The 13,541-nt window shown below is 42.4% G+C and overlaps 1 protein-coding gene across 6 annotated transcripts; it reads left to right on the forward strand.

Moving 5' to 3' along the window:
• The first annotated feature begins 445 nt into the window (after positions 1-445).
• LRAT (lecithin retinol acyltransferase) lies at positions 446-8,960 on the forward strand. 6 transcript variants are annotated; one of them, XM_032465352.1, is made up of 4 exons: positions 446-602; positions 804-1,370; positions 4,605-4,701; positions 5,115-5,235. In XM_032465352.1, the coding sequence occupies exons 2-3, from the start codon at positions 805-807 to the stop codon at positions 4,678-4,680; spliced, it is 642 nt and encodes a 213-aa protein (XP_032321243.1). In that variant the 5' UTR covers positions 446-602; position 804; the 3' UTR covers positions 4,681-4,701; positions 5,115-5,235. The 6 variants fall into 6 exon arrangements, with proteins under 6 accessions (XP_032321243.1, XP_032321214.1, XP_032321249.1 ...); XM_032465323.1 differs by lacking the exon at positions 4,605-4,701 and having other exon boundaries at positions 804-1,341; positions 5,115-8,960; XM_032465358.1 differs by lacking the exon at positions 4,605-4,701 and having other exon boundaries at positions 5,115-5,268.
• Positions 8,961-13,541: the final 4,581 nt, after the last annotated feature.

Raw genomic sequence — 13,541 nt, forward strand, 5'->3', positions numbered from 1 at the left:
CTTTCGAGGCGCTCACACTTCTCAGAGTAAATGCAAACATTTGAGTAAGCCTTGGTCTCCGGGTAGCCAACCTTTTAGAGGGAGGTGACTCTGCTCAGAAATCTCGTTCCAGGGGAATTTCCACCAAAAACGTCCCAGAAAGTGCCCAGAACGCGCCCCACTCTAGACAGGTGCAGGATCTTTTGTGCGGCCACGCTCGGCCTCTACTCTCCAAACACGGCCGCTTAGAGGCGGGAAGTGCTAAAGTTTCGAATGCGAGAGGAAGCCTGTGCTTGTAAAGGGGTCGCGGGGCGGAACCCCCGAAGCCGAGAGGCTTCTTGTTGCTTGCAAAGAGCCTTGAGTACCGGCCGTCCCCGCGGCGCTCGGCGCTCGCCGCCGGCGCCCAATCAGCGCTCTCGCTGGGTTTGTGACGGCATTCGGCCCCGCCCCCTCGACGGCAATAAAAGGCCTTAGAGACTTCGCCACGCAGAGCACCGCGCGCGGCCCTGCGCCTCGGCCCGGCCACCAGGTGCTGGTCCCCGCCTGCTGCCTGCGGCGCGGGTCCCACTGTCCAGCCACCAGCCACCGCCGCCGGTTCCTTATCCTTCTCAGTCCGCAGTGAGGTTCGGGCAAGCCAATCTCCAGGCTTCTCCCTCTCCCTTTTTTCTCGCCCTCCCTCCTCCGCAGCCGCCTTGCCCCGCGGCCCGGAGCGGCTGGCTGGCAGGTGAGCAGCGGCGCAGCGCCCTGTCTCGCCAGCTCACCTTGCCAGTCCCGGCCGGCGCCCGAGGGGCGGCAGTCCCCCTAAAACTCCCTTTTCCCTGCAGGATGAAGAACCCGATGCTGGAGGCGGTGTCCCTAGTGCTGGAGAAGCTGCTCCTCATCTCCAACTTCAAGCTCTTCAGTTCGGGCACCCCGGGTGAGAACAAGGCAATGACCACTTACAGTGTAAACTCTTTCCTCCGCGGCGACGTGCTGGAGGTGCCCCGGACCAACTTCACACACTATGGCATCTACCTGGGCGACAACCGTGTCGCGCACATGATGCCGGACATCCTGTTGGCCCTGACCGATGACAAGGGGCTCACGCAGAAGGTGGTCTCTAACAAGCGTCTCGTCCTGGGCGTCATTGTCAAGGTGGCCAGCATCCGCGTGGACACGGTGGAGGATTTTGCCTACGGTGCCGACATCCTGGTCAATCACCTGGACAAGTCCCTCAAGAAAAAGGCGCTGCTAAACGAAGAGGTGGCGCAGAGGGCGGAGAAGCTGCTGGGCACGACTTCCTACAGCCTACTGTGGAACAATTGCGAGCACTTCGTGACCTACTGCAGGTTCGGCACCGCCATCAGCCCCCAGTCGGACAAGGTACGACGCGTGACTCGCCGGTGGGCTCGGTGAGGACGCCCCCTCCCATCTCTAACCTTTTCTCTCCCCTGGGTTTGAGCAGGGATTGAGTTCTAGACTTAGGAAGGAGTCCTCTGATGTTCCTCGGGGAGGCCAAGTGAATACATAAGTGGCAATGTGCCTTGCAGGATATCTCGAAATGCACAGTGAAAGAGTGTGGCAGTGCAGTACAGTTGCCAGCGATGCCAGAGAGCTGCCCAGTTATTGCTGCGGAAGTCATCATGGTGTCCCCCAGGGTAGCTGAAATATGACAAAGGGCAGGTAAATGGGAGAGTCACAGAAAATCTGTCACCCTGTGCTTGCAACTTTACCCAAGAATTGCAGTTGGAAGGAAAGTATCCAGAGTTTATATCTAATCTATAACACTGTATAGTACAAATGTTGTCCCTTTAAAATAAGGATGCATGCAGTTTCCCCCTAAGCTGCAGAGAGTGAATTTCCTTTGCTTAATAATAAACTACCAAGATTTCTATTAAGAAGACCTCCCAGGTAGATCCCTTCCTCCTGTGTCTGGGCTTCAGAGAAGTCTTTTCCTTGGTATTCTGAATTCTTTCAGTATTGGCTTTAATCCCCATCTAGACTTCCTCATTGTTAAGCATCCTTTACCGACTAGTCCCACAGATAGGTTAGTTTGTTTACATGTTCCCCAGAGATCAAAACAATTGATTTTCAAGAAGAGCCATTAAATGTTGGAAGGTCGTTTTTATGGCTACTTTAAAAAGGAAAAAAAAAAAAAAGTTCGAATTTAAGATGATTACATTAGGTACAAACCCAAAGGAAAAAAAGTGGATTTTTATTAACTTTTGAAACCTCTTCACTTGTAAAGTTAACATTTTAAGCCTGCAACTTCATTTGCAATTGGAAGCTTTCTCAGCCTTCCCTGCAGTGGCTAAAGAGGTATTGATAATGTGTGCCCTTCACTGTGAAAACCTGGGCAATCACAAAAGAAGCTTCAGATTTTACTCTTCACCTTAGATATTGTGGGACCAAAGAATCTGAGGCCATGTAACCAATTTTCTATTGCTCTACATCTTAATTTTTGGACCCATATAGGAAAATCTTTCCTCTGTGGCAGAGCAGGAAAGTATAATGCTTGTATACATCAGTGTCTAAAACTCTATAGATTATTTATAAAGCCACGAGAGACTCAATCTAGGAATTATTTTCTAAGTAAAATAAAAATACAATTAGAGCACTGTGCAGTGATTCAAGACTCACAGCTCCAGTCCAGGCCCGTCTAGAAATGAACTTCACCACATTTACAAACACTGGCTCCAAAAGTGTTCAAAAGGAAACACGTCAGATTTACTCAGGACCCAAAGCAAATCATTTCTCTAAGGAAAAACAGTATTTCTATCCCGTAATTAGGAGTTACCCTTTCATGGAACACATATAGCACTGTATTACATACTTCTACCAAACACACACACACACACACACACACACACACACACACACACACACACACACAACAGTACAAGTGCTTTCTTAAGGTAGTAAAATATTTAATCTGCATTAACAACTAGCTGGAGTAGTTTTTCATCTTTGGAAAGTTTGGAAGATTTCACAGAAGTAGAGAAGTGTTTTAATTGCTATTTGCTGCATAGCACCTCTTGTGAAGTTGAGTTTTTGTCCTCGCTTTGAATGGTCTAACAAACAGCTTGGCCACAGAGTAGATTTCCTGGGGAGGGGGGAGAAAAAAATCCCCGTCCCAAATATTCCAATTCTAAGGAGTGTTTTTGAACATGCCCTAGGAGAAGTAGGTCATTAATACTGAAGGAGGACTGGTTTCTATTTTTCAGAAGCATAAGGAATGACCTGATTCTGGGACGAATTGTGGAGTTCACAATATATACAGCTATTATCAGCTCAACAGGAGAGTTGCAGAGTTGCCTCTTAAATCTGAGTTTGTGAAAACTCTCAAAAGCGCTTTCCCTCACGAAAACACTGCAATTAATATAAACGTGAACTCGGAGAGAATCTTATTTTTTTGTAGTGATGCTCTTTTTTTTTTTATAAGTTTAGAAATCAAAAAATTAAACTTTTATATTATTGTTAAAAATTTCAGTGTTTTGTAAACTATAAAGCCCTTTAATTAGTAACTATTACTATTCCTTATCCTTTTTTTTTCCTTTGCTGGTTTTCATTGCCAAAATGAATGCACAGACCCCTTTTAATTTCTGGGGATTCAGTGCTCAAAACTGCCCTTACAGGCTTCTTAACACCTAGAAATACAAGACATTTTCCTACCTTTGAGAGATGCCTCCTGCACTGACAGCCAAGTGAACAAGACTAGGACATTCGAAATGAGATGCTCCTTGGGAAAATCTTTTGGGGAAAAGAGAGCCCAGAATGATACTGTGTAGGCCTTAATTAAAAATTATTGGGAAAAAAGATAAAGGAAGCATGACTGTATCAAGACGATATTCTCATTTACTTCAGTGTATACCTTCCCATTAATTGCTAAGCAACTTTCTCATTGTCCTGAAAACTTCATTCAGTTTCATTCTCATCACTTTTAAGATGGTGTGTTTGTAACTCAATGTCTTGTTAGTTTAGTTTAAAAGAGACAAATCATATAGTTGACATATAAAAAGAATGACATCTGGATAACCAACAGGAAATTTTGTATTTGTTGAGATACTGTATAAAGTACGGACAGGGACAACTTTACAGTGAAGATAGTGTGTTAAAATATATTGAACTTGTGCATTCTATCCATTAAGAATTTGGAAACCTAGCTGTCCAGGACTAAACAGGCCACTATAGGAGACCCTAAAAGCGTATAATGTCATGTCTAGAAAAGGAGCTTAAAACTCATATCAAAATGAAGTAATTGATTGCTACATTCTGCCCTGACAGTGAGGAGGTAGAGATAATTGTCAACTAATATAGCAGTCATAATAATCATTGTAATACCTTACATTTATACAGTGTGCAGATGAGTACAGAGTACTTCTGCAAAAAAGGTCTCATTCGATCCTCATAATAACCTCAGTATTCCCATTGCAGGAGCAGAGGGTAGTCTGGACAGGTTAAATGGTTAGATGATCCAGAACTCAACCATAGCTATTTTCTCTGGAAATTAGTTTTCTAAGGAAGAAAAATTACACACATTAGAAGAATGCATTCCTCAGGGGTAAGGATCATGTTTAATTTATCTGTATTTGCAGCAGTCAATTTTGTGTCACATAACTGATTGTGAACATAACCTATTTTGGCAGGGAATGGGGTATGACAACCAAATCAGACTTTGTGTGCCTTTCGGTTTTGAGACTGATGAGAAAGTTATCATCATGAGTGTTACCAAACTGTAGGCTGGTGAGTTGTGGGAACTGAATTCACCAGGAATGATATGCTAAATTTGATTTGCTTATTTAACTTTAGAATATGTTATTGTTATTGAGAGGCAGTTTAATATGGTTTTTAACCTTTAATCCTGAATAACTTTTATGTGCTTACATTTCCTAGTTTCCTATAAATGTCCTATCTTTTCAAAGACAGCTTCCAGGATTAACCTAGTAGCCTAAAGTATCATTTCAGCTACTATGGGATGTGGCATCAAGAAACTGAACTATTAAGTAACATCTTAAATCCTTTCCTAAGATGTGAGAGAAATCTCCTCTGTCTGGTAGATAGAAAATAGCTGGGGAAACTCTGCTCTGCTGTTTGGGATAGGTGACTCTTCTTCAGTTTAGCCACCTTTTCTAATATTCTTACATTTTATTTTCCAGTTTTGTGAGAATGTGAAGATAATTATTCGCGATCAGAGAAGCGTTCTTGCTTCGGCAGTCTTGGGATTGGCGTCTATAGTCTGTCTGGGCATGGCATCATATACTACCCTTCCTGCAATTTTTATTCCATTCTGCTTATGGATGGCTGGCTAACTTCATGCCCCCTTGTCAGTGTGTATTCGGTGTGTAGATATGTTCATATTTGTAGAGCACAAATCAGTATATGCATAGTCGAGAAAAATGTGACCTGTAACACTGTGTTCCGGATAAAAATGTGATTAAGAATCACGCCAAGTGCTTACCATGTAAGCCCAAGAACAAAAGGCTTTCTGAATCTTCTCAGGCAGTTCCATTTTAAAGCATTGTGCAAATCTTGGAAACGCAACAACTTCTGATAGAATGCGTCGTTACAAGAAAACCAGCCCCTAAGATGATGGCCACAGGAGATTATTTGTGTTATTATTATTTTCTCTCCTGTAATCATTGCTCTTCTCTGTTACGCCTGAATTTGAAGATTGGAAAATTTATTGAATAAGATCACTAAGTTTATTGTAAATTTATGTTGTTTCATTGAAAAATTTGTATTAAACTCAAAGAATTTCCCTTACTCAGATGAAAACATGTTTGATGATTGGCCAAAAACAAAATCACAATTTTTTTTTCATGTATTATGTATAATTTCCAGTAAGTCAAGAATAATTTCATTACTTGAAACCATATTGGCAAAGTTAAGGTTTAATGACAAAGTAGTTGACCAGAACTATAGAAATCTGTGTTTTAGCTATTAGCGCTGCAGTATTATTTGATTTGGCTTTACTTAATAGGAGTCCTGGCATTCTTTTTTTTTTCCCCCTTTTATGTGTCACTGTAGTTCCTTTAAACCACTCTGAGAGGAAAATGAATATAGGATTGAAGTAATCTGGGTACTTGGAGTGTGTATGTGCCAGTTAAATATACAGATATCCACATACACTCAGGCTGATGAAAGACAAGCTTCGTTCTTGATGGCTTTCTTATCATACAAGTGTGGTTAGTGCAAAGCATTGGTAGAGGTGAATGTAAAGGCACGTTCCATCCATTCACTTAGGTTCTTGCACCACCGGTGTAACTTGCATGTTTGTCATTGGATGATTTATCTTTTAAAGCACTTACTACTGCACCATAGAATTTCTAAAAGCCCTGAGATTTGTTTTCTAGTCAGGCTTCTCCATTTTCACTGCTAAGTCAGTACGGTTTACATCCTTAAAAGAACGACGCTTCAGCAGTCTATAAAACCCAAACAAGTGGGACCAAAGGAAATAACTGTTAAGAATAATTTTTCAGTGTCTTAATGCCACCAGGCATGTAAGTTGATTACACAGAGGCTGTTTTCATATCAGAGTTGTGATGTAGCAGTGTTCAAGCCAGCGTGTAAGCGTGTTTGCAAAATGACCAAATTCTAAAAATTAAAGCACAAGCTAGACCTGCATTTCAAGTATTAAATGCTTTATAAAGTATCAAGAATCACAAGATAATGAGTCACATAATGAGTAGTATGAGGAGGGTGGAGTTGGTCACTCAGTAATCCAATCAGAATGAATTTAAGAGCAGATGTTAGTGTATCTGATGCTTTATCACCACTAATTTACCTACCACGAATGTAGTGAGAGTTTAATAATAATTAACCTTTGTGTTTAATCATTTAAATGTTTTAAATAATTAAAACATAAAATGGCAACACCACAGGATAAAGTGTTCTATGGGCCTATTCCAGACATTGAAAATTATTTTTAGTGTGTCTACGTTACAAACAACCACTGTGAGACTCCACTGTATTAGTGGTTTTTCACTTCCTGTATATTATCCATGTAGCAATTGTTTAAATAAATTCATTTAAAAAAATGGTGTCCTCATAAATATTTAACACCCTTTGGGGCAGACTTTGGTGTTGCAGGTAACAAAAACCACTGTCTGGTGTTAAATTTGTGTTCAAAGATCATGATCCCTCATTAAAAGCCAAAGGAAGTACTTAAGGTTGGAGTGAACATAGTTAGTCCTGACTCGCTTCATATCCTCAAAGCCAGATTCAATTCATCCTTCATTTGTGTGCTCATTATGTGCCAGACCCTGACCTGGTACAATTTCATGGTCTGCAGTTAATATCAATTTTTAACGACCTATATTAGTGTAAATGCAGTGCTATGGGAACAGAGGCAGAAGAAATGAACTCTTCCTGAAGGGCAGGAGAAGTCAGAGTGAAGGAGGCAGTGCTAGCGTTAGGCTGCGTGGTCTCATTAAACGGATGTGTTTCACTACGTGTGGGAAGAGGGAACCAGAAAGGAGGGGTTTTTTTTGATTAAATGTTCTCACGACACTAGAATTTGTTGACCTTCTTAGGAGGAAAGGAGAGTTTTCGTTTCAGTTGTGCTCAGTGGGATCAGTTGTTTAACAAGGTAGGAGAAGAAGCGTATATAGAGCCTTGATCACGGTTAGAAAAGAATCCTTGAGCCGTGACTGCGTCTCTAATGAATCTCTCTGGGCTTCATTTGTTAAGATTCACACCAGTGGTCCTGCAAATCCCTTATATTTCTAAAATTCGATTGTAACTTGTGAAGCGATAATCAAGTCGTGTCTGATGCAGTTTTTGGTTGTTTATTTTGTTCTTTGCTGTGCCTAGCTAAAGGCTGACTAGGACTCATTGGGGCTAAGATGAAATGCCGCACGTGTCAGGTACTATGCAGGCACTGGTAATGAAAAGATGAACGAGACATGGACCTTTTTCTCAAAGTTTATGGTCTCACAGACATAAAAGTACTGTTAAGACTTTCTTCAGTTCAGCTGATTAAAGGCACAGGAAAAAAAACCTGGTTGATTTTCACTAATAAGGCCAAAATTCTAGGCACTGTGCTAAGACTTGAAAAATGGGAGTGTTTTCTAAAGGGACAGATTTGGGGCAGGACATTCTGTGCCTTGGGGACAGCATGAGCAAATGCGTGAAAGTCGCCCCCACCACACCTTGGCACATACGTGGGAGGTACTTCACTCTTCAGTGACTGAAAGCATGAAACTGCATGGGGCATCCAGGCAAATGCAAGTGGTTTCAGAGGGGAGAGCATGGCCAGGCTGATGAGGAGAGATGCCGGAAAAGGAGAGCAGTGATCAGGGGGTTCAAGGCTTGTGTAGATCAAGAAGTTCGGATTTTATGAACAGGTAACGGAGATTCAGGATTCAGAGCGGTAATTCTCAAGAGCATGGAGGAAGGCTGTGGGTGGGGTGTGGTCAAGACAGAGCAAGGGGATCTTAAGAGACTAGTTATGGCCCTCAGTCTCTCAAACAATGGACTGTAATTGTAAGAATGGAGAGCAAACTTGTCAAAGAAACATCAGCAGACTTTAGCTAAATACTTCTTTTTGACTCATGAATAACTCTTGCTGGAGTGTCAGAGAGGAGTTGTGTATCCTTTCCTCCAGAAAGTTGGTTCCTGAAAAATAAATAAATGTGGTGACCATGTGGATATTGGATGTTCTAGCTCTTTGTTCTGCTAGATATGTTTTTTCCCACAGGACAAGCCAAGAAGTATGGATTTCTTGTTTAAAAAATTATTTGTTTCAGAATATAGATCTATTTCATATTTTTCCATTTTCTATTTCATACCTTGATTGTCAAGTATCAAAAATGTTTTCCAATGATATCAAAGTTTGTGCCAATGGCAAAAGTCTTATTATAGATGAGAAATATCTAAGAAATGATGATTGCTAATCTTCTGTTTTATATGATCTATTTAGAGACTTATCTAGATCTGTCAGCTCAACTAATTTTATATTTGATATACATGCATGTTCAATAAAATCAATTTTGCATACTGTTCTCTCTCGCCTCTGAGTTTGAAATACGTAAAAGTAGGTAACACTGTTTTTGAACACGGTAACCTGGAAGTTTTTGCTTCTTAGAGCTTTCTCTGCTGAACAGAGTTTTATATATTTAAAATTAAACTTTTTGTGGAGCTACCTTCAGATTGATATAATCTGTGTTATCCACATCTTGAAGCCTACCTTGACTATGGAAAAAGGGTTCTGTGTCCTGTTGAATAACAAATCCTTCTCTGTTCCACAAAATCAGGCAACAACAACAAATAATCAGAGCCATGGGCATGAAATCTCTAACCAGATGTGTAATGTTACCAAGGCAGCCTGCAGCTCTACACTAGCCACAAGTGGGGTGGGGTGGGGACGGGTGGGGACGAGGTATCAGTAGGAGCAAGTCCCAGGCCATTCACAGCATGACAAAGACCACAGAAGTTCCTGGGCTGAACCCTTAAACATCTCTTCACAGTTCCGCTATGGAAAATCAGACACAGTTTGAGATACTTTGTGATTATGCAAATAATTCGATCCAGAGCCAAAGCTTGACTCCAGCTTGCTTTCCACTATAACCACATCAGCTCCCTGAGGTCTCCCATAACTTGGACAAGCTTTCCTGCAATGAATGTATTAATTTCTTGCAGACCCTCTGCGTAGTCCAAGCAGGGCCACACAAGAATGAAATAGTTAGGATCTCAGTCCGGTAGTTCCTCAATCTAGGGAGAAAGAATAGCAAGTAAATCAATTTCAAAACAATGATAAGCTTGTACAGGTGTCAGAAGAACAGGAGCTAAGACCTGTCTACTGGGGGCAGTCAAGGAGAGGGATGGCACAGAAGTCTTCCTTGACACCTTAACCGAGCCATAAAGAACACAAATCTTTACAGTGAGAGAGGATTCCCTCTTCCAGGCAATTGCAGGCACCTGGAGCGGTAAATACAAAGGGACAGAGTCCTGAGAGCCCTCTTGTAGTTGGATTGCTGCTAGTCAGTAAGAATAATCATCTGTGTTTATGTCACTGCATTGAGAGAAAGATGCCCAGTGCTGTTACAGAGAACACACCGTTCCTTTGAGGAAGGACGACTCTGCTCAGGTGATGCTGGAGACAGGAGGCAAAATCACAGAGGACTTTACACTGACAGTCTTGAGTGGAAAGTGTTTCCTAAACTTTCCAAAGGTAAGTCTAATAAGCACGCGATTTTTGTGAAAAGCATAAATATGGGTGGAATTCGGTTGTGAGGAAGAGAAACAGACGTTTTATGGCTAGAGGTTTATTTAGGGATACATGAAAAAGTGGGAGGTTTATTTTTTTTCATGGCGATACTGGGGATTGAACCCAGGACCTCATGCATACCGAGCATGCGCTCCACCACGTGAGCAACACCCTAGCCACCTGCCCCCACACTGAGCTTTGAACTGCTACTCCTCTGCCTGCCTACTGACTGCTACTAACTCTCAGTGTGCCATTGCTTCTGCTGCCCCATAACTGTCTTTACACCTCTACTTTGTGTTTCTTCCACTTCTGCTCCGCACTGCCACATCCCTGTCTCTCCCCAAAAATTGCCAATGGATCTGATTAGGCTGACTAGTTTAGATGCACTATCGGTGCTCACAGTGAACAAAGTTCTCTAGCCAGGCTGCCTTATGGGGCACTGAACACTCTCCTATCCTATAGGTCAGATATGGTCTGATCAGGTGACCCCCTTGGGTCAGCAATCAGTTGTTGTCAAGTTGCACGACCATGGGCTCCAAGGCACGCGGAAGTTACTCTAAAGGAGCTACTTGCAGCTGATTTTCCTTTGAAGACGACTACTGGTCAGTTTAAATGGGAGAGGACTACCTGGTTATCACCTTAGAGAGCTCATTCTGCAACAATATAGAGAATAGATTGAATGAGGAGACTTAACTCAAAGGACATACATTCTATTACCAAAATGTAAGAGAGAAATGATGGAGACTGGATGTAAGTCAGTGGCAGTGGGGACAGAGAGGAGAGAATGGAGTGATTTGACGGGTGAGAAAGAGGGAGAGTGTTTCATACACAATGCAACCAAGAAAACAGAAATCGTTCTAAGCATTGTCTGGCAAGATATGTGTGTATACGTGTAATGCCTTGGATTCCCCCCTCCTCTCACCTAATCTCTTAAGAGAGCCTCACATTGGCCAACTAAGCCAGAAAGCAGCTGTCAGGAGAGCCTGGGAAACAGCCTGCTGGAAAAACCAAGACATGTATCTGAGGGATAACAGGCAAAGATGGTGCACCGATAAATATAACTGGTCGCATTGTGCCGTCCTACGGGAGTTAGCCTTGGGAAAGGCAGGATGAGCCTGGTCTTGGATATACAAAGTCTGAGTCACGGAGGGTCCTGTTGGTAGAAATACAGAGTAAACAATTGGAAATTTGAGTCTCCTGCTCGAGACAGAGCTCAGGGATGGAGATATCTTTGGTAGTTTTCACAGTGGTGGATGAAGCTGAGGCTATAAATTGGACGATCCTGGGGCCATTGGACTCTGTCATATCCTTTAGGTCAGATACCATCAGAGCAGGTGACCTCCCTGGGCCAATCAGTTGTTGCCAAGCTGCATGACCATGAGCTCCAAGGCACACTGGAGCTACTCTAAAGGAGATATTTTTAAAATAAAGTGTACTAATGGGAGACTGAAGTCGCAAACCAATAAGAGGGAGAAAGAAAGACCAAGAAAGTTCCAGAAGGAGACTGAGGAATAATGGTGCAAAAGGCTAGAGCGGACCAGGAGAGACTGGGAGGAAGCCACGGAGTGGGGAGCTTTAGAAGGTAAGTGTATGAATAGCATCAAGATTAGAAGAGAGGACTGAGCAGTGTTCACGTTGGATTTGACAAAGAAATTGAGCAACCTTAATTCATAAGTACTCTACTAACGCTTCATACTGGGGTGTTGGGGAGGTTAGGGGAGACAGCAGACTGTAGGTTAAAATGTAAATGGGAAATGAGTGTAGGCTTCTGTTTGTAGTAGTTTGGTGGGAAAAGGAAGGAAAGCACAAAGACTCAGAAAACAGTAGAATATCTGACATCTCTTTTTTTCACTTTGGCATTGCTTGGAATGAAACATACTGTCAACTGCTTCATGCCTCATTTACGAATATAAATCACAAGTTAATTTTCACAATTGTTTTCTGAGGGACAAATACTCTATTTGTAATCTTATCAGAAGAGCACATTTCTTTCAGAACAGTGATTAGTATCAGAGGGTCAGTCAAATCAATGAACATTCCCATTTCTCCTGGCTTTTTTGAAAAGAACACGTATTCAGATAGAAAATCTAGCAGGGTCAGGAGAAATGGGAAGGAGTAGAAATAGAGTAAGAAGCTGCACGGGACTCTAGAGTCTTGGGCTCTTATTCCAACAATCTGTCAAGGGAACTTCATTTCCATTCTTCTCTTTCACAGAATGATGGAGCAGAGATCAAGACACACGGCAGGACTCAGGTTCAAAGGCTTTGGGAAACTCTGAGCAGCTTGACCCCAAAAGTTTCTCAGATTCTCTACAAATGTGTGTTAGCATTCTTGAGAAAATCTCCTTGTTTATACTGAGGCAGACAATGAGCTGAACTTCCAAAGTTTATCAGATAGACAGCTTTTGTTGGCAAAGCATGGCTCAGCCTGCAGCTGCCTCCAAGGATCTGTGCAGGCTGAAGAAGCAGAGATGGAGGCTCCATGTTGGTCCTGACACCTGATCTGACCAGGTGGCACACTCCTGGGTGGAAACCAAAGAGGCAGCAACTGCTGCACACTTGACCAACATCATTTATTTCCTTTCTAAGACTCCCTTAACTCTCCCTCCAAACTCCACCTCTGCACGTGAATCTCTCTCCACTTCACCTCTGGCAAGTCATGGACAAATGACTACCCAGGAATTCAGCGATGGTAAATTCTTTTCATTTCATGCTACGCCTAATTTTTCTTGTGTAAAAAAAGATAATCAATAGAAACCTCAATTAGAAAGAGTTGGGAAACCAGAAGGGGGAGCTCTCACACCCTGTGAAGGTAGCCAACCTCACTAGGAGGAAGAAAGACTCCTCTTCTTTCCTGGCAAGGACGCAGCCAATGAAAAGCCATGGACTCTGTTTACCAAAGCCCTTCCAACTTCCTTTTCCCATCTATAAAAGAGTTAGCCTCTCCAATTTTTTTTTTTGGCGGGGGGGGGGGGGGGAATAGGAGAGGTAATTAAGTCTATTTAAGATTTTTTTTTTTGATGGAGGTACTTGGGATTGAGTCCAGGACCTTGTGCATGCTAAACGTGGGCTCTACCACTGAGCTATACCTTCCCCCTTCCCTCCATTTTTGCAGAGGACTTTCACATGGCTCACCATGGTTGCAGACCCTGAATTGCAATTCTCTGCTGATCCTGAATAAACCCATCTTTGCTGGAAAAATATCTGGCAGTCTGTTTCCTGTCAACACTTGGCTGAGGATTTAAAGTGACAATAACATTTGCAACATTTATTTTTAAAACTTACAGAGGAATTTAAGACAGAGGACAAGATGGGAGAAAATCTGAACGTGAAGAGAAAAGAGGACATGGATGGAAAGCACCATGACAATCTGTTTG

The sequence above is a fragment of the Camelus ferus genome, chromosome 2 (assembly GCF_009834535.1).
Source record: "Camelus ferus isolate YT-003-E chromosome 2, BCGSAC_Cfer_1.0, whole genome shotgun sequence".
NCBI classification, from domain to species: domain Eukaryota; kingdom Metazoa; phylum Chordata; class Mammalia; order Artiodactyla; family Camelidae; genus Camelus; species Camelus ferus.

What these genes read in the sequence shown, in the direction of transcription:
- LRAT (XM_032465323.1), top strand. Translation starts at nt 805, where the DNA reads ATGAAGAACCCGATGCTGGAGGCGGTGTCCCTAGTGCTGGAGAAGCTG. An exon ending in TCAGCCCCCAGTCGGACAAG is followed by an intron (nt 1,342 to 5,114) that starts GTACGACGCGTG and finishes TTTATTTTCCAG; the next exon opens with TTTTGTGAGAATGTGAAGAT.